General features: G+C 44.3%; 1 protein-coding gene across 1 annotated transcript; it reads right to left on the bottom strand.

Moving 5' to 3' along the window:
* Positions 1 to 444: 444 nt before the first annotated feature.
* Positions 445 to 10626, bottom strand: meox2a (mesenchyme homeobox 2a). Its single transcript, XM_049583354.1, has 3 exons — positions 9698 to 10626; positions 5010 to 5182; positions 445 to 1421 (listed from the first exon to the last, which is right to left on the bottom strand). The coding sequence occupies exons 1-3, from the start codon at positions 10248 to 10250 to the stop codon at positions 1203 to 1205; spliced, it is 945 nt and encodes a 314-aa protein (XP_049439311.1). The 5' UTR covers positions 10251 to 10626; the 3' UTR covers positions 445 to 1202.
* Positions 10627 to 11170: the final 544 nt, after the last annotated feature.

Raw genomic sequence — 11170 nt, 5'->3', positions numbered from 1 at the left:
AAGAGTATTAAGGCCTTGAGCGTCCTCCATATTTGTGAATACTTTGCACTGAATTTTGGTTCCAGTGTTAAAAGAAATGGATCGCATACATCTTGTGGTTTGCTTTTGGGGGAGGGGGGGGAGAAAAAGAAAATTAAAAACCTCATGCCTTGTGAAGTGCCTCCTCAAAAAATTAGAATGCACAATCACAATGTGGTGAAAGATGAGATCAAGTCAAGAAATTATTTTCAACTGGATTTTGAAACAGAATCTGATCCTTTGCGGGTTCTCTCTCTCTGAGTCTTGGCAGGAGTCCTGACTCTGCCCCGAGGCTAAGGTGAATTTAGCATGCACCCCCATCACCAGCTTTCTTCACTCTCTGCAATGTTTAATTCATTTCAGCTTCACACACACGGACGGATGGCTGCGCAGATGGAAAAAAAAACGTTATTGAATCATACTGAATTCCATTTACCACTGGTTAAAGTTTATTTGATCTGCAACTGTCCCTGAAAGGATTTAATAAAATACTGATTTCAGGTTTCAGATTTGTTTACAAAACATCATCTCCAGGCAGAAAAGTGTCGACTAAAGAACTGTCAGTGTTTATTACTGCGTGAGCTGAATAGTGTAGTGGGTATAAAATTATTGTTAAGGTAAGACAATACAGAGAATTATTTACAGGTCATTTATATTAGCTAGGCAAATTTGATTTCCTGGCACTTGATTTGATCAATAACTCAATTACATCGTAATTTACATTTATACAGTAGAAACTGACTGAGACGCAGACTGTGTGTTCGACAGTGCAAATCAAAGCCCGCTTCTCTCAAGGCACACAACATGGAATGTTTACAACAGTTTGACGGAGTTTGATTTCCAAAATGTTTTTGCAATATTCAGTGAAACTGTGTAGCCAAAACATCACATTTCAATATTTATATTATTGCTTGTTTTGGCATTTATCAAGGACATTTTTAACCAATGGCACTTTGAAATATGTCAGGATCCTCCTGTATGTGCTCAGTTCTTGAAATTTACATTTTGCCTGCATGATGGCTGCATTATCTACCACACATCATTCCTCTGTATATTTGTACACTTGTTTAACATCGTTGTATGACGATGTCGAATCAGCAAACAGCAGTCCTTCTAAGGACGGTCCTGGGGCAGCGCAGGGCCTGTCCTCTGAGGGGGGGAGGGGAGAGAAGGGTATGTGTGCATCATAAGTGAGCATGCTCGGAGCTCTGGTCGCTGTCGTGACTGTCCTCATTGGCTAAGGAGTCCGTCGAGTGGTGCAGCGCCGCGATGCCAGAGAACTCTGACGGCAGCAACGTCCCCTTTTTCACATTCACCAGTTCTTTCTCTCGAGCTGCCGCCCCCTGCTGGCCGCCCTTCACCCTTTTCCACTTCATCCTCCTGTTCTGGAACCACACCTTCACCTGCGGGGTGAAGCACACAGAAAATGTCAAATTCATTGTTGTTAAGGAAAGAGCAAAACAATTCAGAGGCAATCAGGAAGCATTCCTGCTTGAAGGCAACTTTCTGTGAGAAGTCTGGCAGCTGTTCCTACAGCAGCAATTATGTGTGGCTGCACTGTTCCATCTGCCACTTGGCGTCTACCTGTTTTTCCCTGACTCAACAGCCTCAACCATATTTACGTCTCTCAGATTGATGATTAAGCTGTTGCTTAAAACGGTTTACACGTCAAGTAGCAGCAGAGGCCCCCTGAGTGTCGACACATGCGCCTGTAGGAAGGGAGGGAAAGGAGCGAGGGGGGACTTGCTCATGTCACGCAGGGTGGGGTGGGTTTATTTTTGGGGAGTGTCATTCCGAGGGGACCGAGTCACATGGTCAGGAAGTTAGCTGAGAGCACAAACGTTTGTCTTATACGTCAGGGGCGTACGCCGTGCTGAGTATCACATGGATTCTTTACAAGCCCCGGGGCCTTTTCTGAGAGCAGCAGAGGAGGAGAGAGTCCAGCTAAGGATCATTTATATATGCCAGGCTCTAATGTCAAAACCAACCATGTGATCCTCGAGGCTGACGCACACACACACACAGTATTCGGACTGACTCATCGGCACTGTACCTGCACTGTGTGACATTACATCCACAGTGACACTCAGTTAAACACATCTCACGACTCGTGACCTCAACTTCCATTTTAACATTTGATAGGTGTAAAAAAAGCTGCCAAACCATGGTTTCAAAATGGCTCGTTTACGCATCCATGGCGCGCTGATGGGCGACTCTACTCCTTCACTTTTAAAACACGAAACAGAACACACTACTGATGATGAAATACTTGCGTAAAAGAATGCAACAAGCACTGAAATAGCGGGCAAGTCAGAAGATATCCAGACATCTTGGTAAAAACTGGGATAAATTTGGTTAAAAAGTGACGTCTAGGTCACTCATACCAGTTGTTTTAATGGCATTTTAATTACTATTTTACAGTGTGTAGTTTCCCTTTACTTCACGCTGAAATACAGTCATTAACATGCCCTTTAAACAATTGTTTAAAGGAGCTTAAAGGTTTTAAAAAGTGTACTTTTTAACCAAATTTAACTTTTGATCCATCTAAAAATGTATGGTTACTGGGGTTTTGTCCCAAAATTTAAATACATGTAGCAAATAAATAAGTAGTGTTTTGTCCTTCTTTTCCCGTGCTGATATACACTCCAAACATGCAAAAACTTTGGCCCTGTAGCTCCACCTCGGCCATCTTTGAAAATACTCCAGGTGTCACGGCCCACAAAGACATAAAACATCCATCAAATTCCTCCAAACGGCTCATGCAGCATATATCAAGTGCCAAGGCCAACAACTGTTTGCATTGCCAATATTTACCTCACTATCTCCTGCAGACAAAACTGAGGTCACACACACAACCTATGCTGCACTGAAGAAATTTCACGCACATTTTACGCTGCTTCGAGGCACAAAGACATAAATTGCAGCAGTCCAGGAGCAGTGATGTATTTGGTGGCTCTGGAGTTTTTTCCTGACATGGTGGTATTCAGAAGAATTCCTCTGAAGTGTTTTAAGTAGCAAAAGCAGAGAATTACTCGTGAGATGTATGATACATTTATCACTTCTCATGTCGCAGGTTTGCAGTCGCTCTGAGATTGAGGAGTGAGAACCTAAATGCGACTGTGCAGGTTTACTACTCGGCCCTTAAAACACACATTTTTATGTACTGGGAGAAGCAGATTTCCTTAGATGGACACTTTTATCTGAAGTCCCTCACACAGAACTCTGGGTGCATACTATACATTTTTAGCACTGGTGGCCCAAGTGGGAATTGAAACACGAATCATGACAGCATAACTGATGTTCTCAGCTTCAGCAAAATGGTTTTGGAGACACAGCCGACATTTTTTAAGACATTCAAGGCCTGTAGACCTTCGTCATGGCAGACATTTGGATTCAGGGAGCTGTACTGGCAAAAAAAATGGAATTTAATAAAAAAAACAAAAAAACAAGTATGCTTTCTTTAGTGTTTAATCTCCTGAAAATAAGAATTTTTGTGGTTTTATTAGCTAAGAATGAGCCATTTATTTCTACATAGAGAGTGAATCCTCGTCTACGGAGATTGTCATGTTATTACCGTAGCCCAGAATGGACAATCCAAACACAGGGCCATTTGCATTTGCGTGCCGACCACTGTAGTTAGCAGCTCCTCTGTGACAAACAGAATAGCATCAGAAAAACACTGATTTTTAACATGAAACTGCTTTATTCAGTGTTTTTACTGGTTGAAGTCACCTAGTTTGTTTGTTTTAGAAACGAAGAGACTTCTGCGGATAATTCAGCTCCCGGTAAAAACCTCCTGAATGTCTGGATCTTAAGGTATCAGAGGAAAAATTTAAGCACACATTAGCAGGTGCTGGGCAAGCTGCCTGTCTCCGACATGCCGAACAGCATCAGAAAAACACCAATTTGTAATTTGAAACTGCTTTTTTCAGTGTTTTACCATTTTTAATCACCTGGTCCATTTGTTTTGGAGAAGAAGGGACGTCTGGGGATAATTCTGTTCCCGGTAAAAACCTCCGGAACAAAGAACACTGAAGGAATTCTAACCGGGAGCTCACGCTCGGCACATAGAAGTTTTAGTTGGCTGCAATCTGCAGTCCTCACCGCTAGATGCTACTAAATCCTACACACTGCTCCTTTAATATGTGATTGCAGGAAAACAAGGTGTACCTCATAACATTAATGATGGCTGTGTTCCATTTAGATGTCCCAGTACAAACCAGCATGCACAATAAAAAGCAGCACTCTGACACTAAATAGGATGGAGCTATTGCTGATTTTGATAGTTTGTCAGCAAATTGTGTGGTTGTGCATGTACTTACAAACTTATTGCTAACCTAAAAAGTATAATGATCGCACACATTTTTACAAACACATGATCTGTAAGGGTCACACATCTGTGTCTTCGGAATCTTAACTTGTAATTTGCATCTGAGGCATCACCTGAAACTCTCAGGTTTCTCTCTCCAGTCTGTTCTTTACATTCAATCCACACTGTAACACACCGCACAATATCACTGGCAAGGTGTCAACTAAGTGTGAGTTACAGCTTCCAAACGGGTGTCAGAGAACAACAGGCTGTACGCCGTTTCCTTCCCCCAACCATTTGTCTCCTGTTATTTATTTCATGTGCCTGCATTTTACAGCAACCGGCCCACGCTCAGAGACCAATTTGTGCTTGCAGAGGGTAGTGGGAGAGAGGAAGTGACTTGCTAGACAGCACTTCCTCCAGCCCGTCTCCCTGCCTTGACTGTGGCCTGCTTGAAAGAATAGACAGGAACATCTGGAATATGATAGTCCCGTCACACAGCCGCATCTGGAGCACAATAGCCCCTCGCACCAAAGTTACAAAAACACAGTAGCGAGCTGAAAAGCCTCCTCGACGTCCCGAGGCCGCCTCTGTTTTCACAACATGGCATTAATGTGCTAATGGGGGGGTTCAATAATGTCTGAACCCAGGGGGAAACAAGCTGCGGTGGGTAGGAACATACTTGTCTTTCAGTGAGGTCGAGGTTGACGGCGATCTCGTAGCGCCTTAGTCGGGTTAGGTAGTTGTGGTGGGCAAACTCGGCCTCCAGCTCTCGGATCTGCTCCTTGGTGAACGCCGTCCTCTCCTTCCTGGGTTTGCTGCTCACGTCTGACTTGTAATTCCCGTCCTGGGACTCTGAAACCAAACACCACACAGGTTCCACTCAGATTTATATGCAACAAAAATGAAAAATAAAGCGAGTGTTATGTGGCAGGTGCAAGTCAGCAGGGGGAGAGAAAAAAGGCGAAGGTAAGAGAAACAATGGGAGCTGTCAATCACACTTTATTGTTCAGTCATTGTTTATGAACACTTTAAGTGGCTGGAAGGACTCACGGGCGGCTACACATGTGCGTCTGACTGTGGCAGCTGTGCTGTTTCAATAGGCTGGCTCTTATACTGCCAACATGGGTTTAATTTGTCTTAAAGGAATCTGCTGCTGCAACCTTATGTTTTAAATATGGAACAAAGCAGCTTTGCAGGATACATGAAATATATTTCCTGGTTTCTTTTTTACTTGAGAACTCACAGGCAGCTTCTTATTAGGTGGCAAAATCTGCCGCTATTTGCAAAACCTTTTTTTGTTACACATTCTCTTTGCAACTTTCAGAATGGCAGTAAAAAAAAATCCAGCAATAACAAGACAAGTATTTCTAAAGGAAAAGGCAAAGATCTTCAAAAATCATATGACACAGAATCTATGACTTTGCTCATAGATAAAGGTCTGAGGAAATTTTAATGAATAAATGAGGCATTACTTTCAATGAAAATTAAAAAAAAAAAATACGAATGTGTGAGCAGCAAACTGAGGACTGGTACTGGCTACATATTTTGCATTGTGCTCAGGAAAATATGGGATATACATATGCAAAAAATTAAAATTAAAATCCCCGGCATGTGTCATCTCCACTACAGCTCATCAACCCAGAAAAATACTTTTTGTTTTGCTATTTCCACAAACTTTCCGTAGAAAACACGCACGGTTAATTTGCCCTCCAGAACTTTCCTATTGTGAGCAGCCTCTGTGGTTTCTCTGTTGGACGCGCTTCAGTTGCACATTGCACTTGAAGGCAGCAGTGATTGCATGCTAATTCATCTGCGGTCCTGTTCTGTAGTGTGTGTTAATCCAGAAGGCCTGCGTCAAGCCAAACTGTAAATAGTCCTGCAGCCCGGAGCCAGACTCACAAATGGTGCGAAGCCTGAGGCCACGTCAGAGGCGCAGCTATCTCCTCACCTACGGTTTCCACCCAGAGGGACCCCTGTCTGCTCTGTTTTGCTGTCAGAAAGAGGATCTTCCTTCTAATTAAGTGTGTGTTGTTTCAGAGCAAAATAACTCCCTTGAGAGGCTGAAGAGGAGTAAACTGAAACTGCTCTACAAAAGTTATATTTGTGTGGCACTCACACAGTTTTAGAACCAAGGACAAACAGATATATAAACTGCAAGAATTCCCACATGAATTTTATGAAATGAAACAGATCATTGCTTGACCCGCAGCCTGTGTCCAGCTCCCCCTTGACCTTGCCTTTCCCTCCCTGTAATTTCAAACCGAGCGCTCCAAACAGTGTGTGGCTGATTGAAGCGGGGCCCTCGGACGTATTTATCCGCTCTCAGCCTGGTAAACACAGACATTGTGTAAAGAGAAATAAAAGAATAACACAGCCAGCTGGTTCGGACCAGCAGGCCTGGAGTTAAAACGAGCGGCAGCTTTTATGACACAGCCACTACACCACAGCAATTAGGTCCCCGCTGTACTTTCATCTCTCCACAAAAAAGGAGGAATAATATGAGAAAATACGCGCAGCCAGACAGGGCACGTCATTTAGGGCTCCCAAATGAACTGAGCTCAGTGCAGGAGGGACCCTCGCAGAAATAATGTCAGAGAAATTCAGATTTTTTTTCCTCTTGTGATGAAATTGCGTGTTGGTTGTTTTCCTCCAGTGAAAGTTGTGATTTTTTTTATTTTCCTTTGGTGAAATAATATTGCAGCGGCTCACACAAGAATGAAGTCAAATGCACCGACACATCCGCAATGTTTTTCTCAACCTTCTTTTAGGAAAAAGTGTCTGCCAGCGAGAGGCCTCCAGCACTTCACTCCTCCTTTTTTACAACGCTGCCACAACAAAATAAGACTTCAAGCACCTTTTATTGTTCCACGCAGAAAATCTAGTAACTTTTTTAAAGGGACGACCACTCCCTTGACAGCATTAGTCCATGCAAATATAACCCGTGAACTCAGCCAAGTGCACCAAGCGACACTCTATAGGGCTAAAACCCTCCAGCTTGACCACAAAAAATGAGCCGGTTCCGCAGAAACCAGACACCCAAAATACCAAGGAGCTGGCTCATCTCATTAGCCCACCCTGCGGCCTTCCTTGAGGAAACAATCACAACCGAGTATTAGACTCAGAAAGCTGAGATGCTTCATATTCGAGCTAAACCTAGCATGGAAATGAGCTCTCGGGTTTTTGTTATTATTTCTGTATCTGAATTTCAGGTTTCGCTCAAGTTTTCTGGTCCAGATGGTGAAACCTAATCGGGGCTCTATCTCATGCGACTGGCAGCGGTGTGATATTTAGACAGCTGATTGAGTCAGCAGCCTTGTTAGCCCCAATAATCAGCGTGATTGGTGTTAGCGTGGAGGGAATGCACGGCACATGTAATGAGTATGCACTAACTATTGTTACAGGGGAAGTGGGATTTGGAGGCCGGGGCTCCGCTTCCAACTGGTTTGACAAAGGAGGAAAGGAAATAGGAGGTGGTGTGTTGAATTTGTGGATTAAATATACTATTGCAACATTTCGCACGAGGATCACAGGACGGTTAAAACAGACAGAACCATAAAACTGAAAGTTAAGCTGTCTGAGGTCTTGAAAAGCTCTGTGTGTTACATAATTTTGTTTTTTTCTGTGCTGCATGAATCTTTAATTGACATCTGGACTTCCTACTAAATCAGTGAGTAATGTAGTATTTGGTATTATAACCTAAATTATCAGAAATACATGTTTCCACTGCAGTTACGCTCTCTGTTAATTACAGTCAGTCAAGAGTCCTGTGATATTTTGCACACTGGCTGTGAACTGCAGCCACAGCGGGCCTGTCAGAGGGAACAGACGCTCCCTGAGGTGACCACCAGCATCCTGAGCGAAAACTAATCACATGCGAGAATATCAGTCAGTGGTCAAGTGCAGGTGATATGCTGCTTGCATACAAAGAGGCCTTTAAAAGGGTGCAGGATCGGCGCCGAGGGCCCCGCAATCCTCAAATGGACAGAGAGGACGGTGCGCACACTTTCCCTGGAAAACTTAGAAGTCTCACTAATATCACGTTCCCTGCGAGAACTCCTGTGACCCGACCTCGGCAGTTTGTCACGCCGTGATTGATTATTGTGGTGACTGCAGGTTGGAAATGTCCTGCAGGTCAACAGGGAGGTGTTACCTACTTGAGTACACTCCTAAAGGAGAGAATTGCTCATAAAGGTGCAAAGAAATGTTTTTTAATTCATGTTTATTGTAACTAATATACAGGTCATATAATTCAAGAACTGTGTAAGCTGTAAAGCCTTAAACACAGCTTTATATTTTATGCATTATCTTAAAAAACTTTACACACTGGCCGGTGATTTTTAACAGATCACGGTCAGAACACCTGCACCCGCTTTGAGGTGGCGAGTCACAAATTTTACAAAGTCACAAATGACCTAAAACCCAAAAAGAGTGTCCTTGGAGCTCACAGCGCGGGTGTACTTCACTGTACAGAACATACAATATGTCTGATCGCCCTTTATATGGATATAAAGCCATTTTAAATCTGTGTGACTGTGATTCAGCACAACAAGTAATTATGGCATGATGAGGATTTATTTGTGGTTTTAAAATAATTTATAATCCTTGTAAAAAGAAACCCAATGGATTTATTTACAGGTAAAATAAATCAATGTTGCATCATATTAGTACACAGATACTTCCGCAGTCTGCGATTGTTTGATTTTATTTCAGTGAACCTGACTGAGATTTATTTTAATCACAGACTTTGAGAAGAAAAAAGGCAGAAAAGCGTCTGTCTGTCGGGTGTTTAGTGTGGCGCGAGGCGCCGGTGTTGTCTTTTACAATCCATGACATTAATTCTTTACTGTGTGCCTCATTTTCTGCCCTCTGAAGAGTGTCGCAACGAACCAGATGTGATTTTTAAACAAAACATGCCAGTAGTCAGATGTTGCCCACACAGTTACGATGTGGCCTTTGCTCCACGCTTCAGCCCGCCTGCTGCAGCAGCCTTGCTGCGCGTCAGCCGACACCTACAAACGGCCTCTCAGACACTTTCTTGCTTTCCCCTCAGAGCTGCAGAGATCTCAACATTTATGTGCTGTTGAAAGATTCAGAATGACAACTACAGATGTTTGTGTTATTCTTGAGCTCTGCTTGGAATTTTTTGAAATGCTGATATTTATATGAGGGTGTTTATCTAACAATAAGAGTGAACAAAGAGATGTTGGAAAGTCTTCAGAGGTTTTTACATTAAGTCTTTACTTGTGCAATATGTCACAAACAGCTTGTTTATTTAAAATGTTTGTAAGAAAACTATCTGAGGAATAAAATCCCTGCCGTTAAAGGCTTAAAAAACTGCCCTAAAAAACTCTGATCTGATCTTCTTACCTGAACTGTCACTTTTCCTCTTGCTGTTCCTCTTCTCGGCCTCAGCAGGTGACAGAGTCTGTCTGCCAAAATCTGCAGGCACACAGGAGGCCCCAGTAGGGGTGCTGCCGATGCCCAGACTCGGGGTGCTGGCACACATACTGGGCCCACCAGGGTGGCCCAGGTCTGGGGGTGTGGGCCCGCTGTCATGGGATGAGTGGGAGTGCGGGTGGCAAAGATTGTGGCGCGTGCCGCTGCCAGGTGACGGCATCTGTGGGATATGCCAAGACGCATGGTGCTGAGGCGGGTGGTGATGCTGCTGGGAGGGCAGGTGGCCGCGGTGGGGGTGGTGGTGGTGCTGCCCGGGAAACAGGCCGTCGTCCACCGGGTAGCTGGAGATGATACAGGGAGAGGGCGAGGAGGTGGAGGAGGAGGAGGATGAAGAGGCCAGGTCAGGGTAGGAGACGTGGTCCGAGCGTCCGTGCAGAGTCAGGGGAGACTGGGTGAAGGCGGGATGCAGGGCCTGCGCCGGGGCGTGGGGGCTCCGCAGGCAGCCGAACAGTGTGTGATCCATCGCGTGCAAACACACACACACACACACACACAGCCCTCCAGGAAAGGTGAGAAGGGCAAAGTAAAAGACGGTAAAGTTACTAAATCAACCAAAAAGATCACAAGCACATATCCAAAATGCTTCTCTCTTTCCTTTGTCTATCCCCAAAACTTTTTCCTTCAGTTAAAAAAAATTCACTCTCGATTAGTCAGAGCAGAAGTGTGTTTTGAAATGGGTGTCCTGTGGTAATCCGGAGCGTGCGGCCGGTTGCCAGGCTGTACAGGATAAACAGTTAGCCCAGGATAAGCTGCAGCAGAGCCTCTCAGATGTCAGGAGGAACAGGGGACTGGAGCTCGAGGCTGGGAGCAGAAGGTGGTTCCTAGGAACTGCAGAACGAGGGGAGCCGGCGGAGGGGATGTTATAAATAGGGTGTAACGTGAGAGGGAGGCTGGGTCACAGACTGCATACGCGCTACTGACCACATACATATGATCACCCTCCAAAAAGCACAGCACAATAAATCTGTACTATTAAAATGGCTGAGCCTCAGGAAAGAGGGCAATTTATTTTGGACTTGGACCTGACCTCCGGTGGCCATCTTTTTTTTTTTTTTCACTGCAGGAAAACAGCCTTAATGCTTGATGGGTGGGGCTGGGGGAGAGGGTATTAGGGGAGGTGTGGGAGTGTGGACAGACGGGGGAGGCGAGGTGTCAGGGGTTAACTCAGCGTGTCACCCTGTGTTTGTCATTTTTGACCCTTTGAAACACTGTTAGTGTTGTGGAAGAAGGACGCTTGTTGCTTCTTATGGTTTCCTTTGCACATTGTTTGTCTGTGATGTTAAAAGCTCCACTCTCTCTCTCTGTCTGACTCTGCGATGCTTTTAAAGGAAAATGACAAGTTTTATCCGAAATAAAAATCAGAAACTAAAAAGCATTCATTGC

Source organism: Epinephelus fuscoguttatus, linkage group LG8 (genome assembly GCF_011397635.1).
Source record: "Epinephelus fuscoguttatus linkage group LG8, E.fuscoguttatus.final_Chr_v1".
NCBI lineage: Eukaryota > Metazoa > Chordata > Actinopteri > Perciformes > Serranidae > Epinephelus > Epinephelus fuscoguttatus.
The sequence above is the reverse complement of the archived record's forward strand: the minus strand, read 5'-3'. Positions and strand labels throughout refer to the sequence as shown.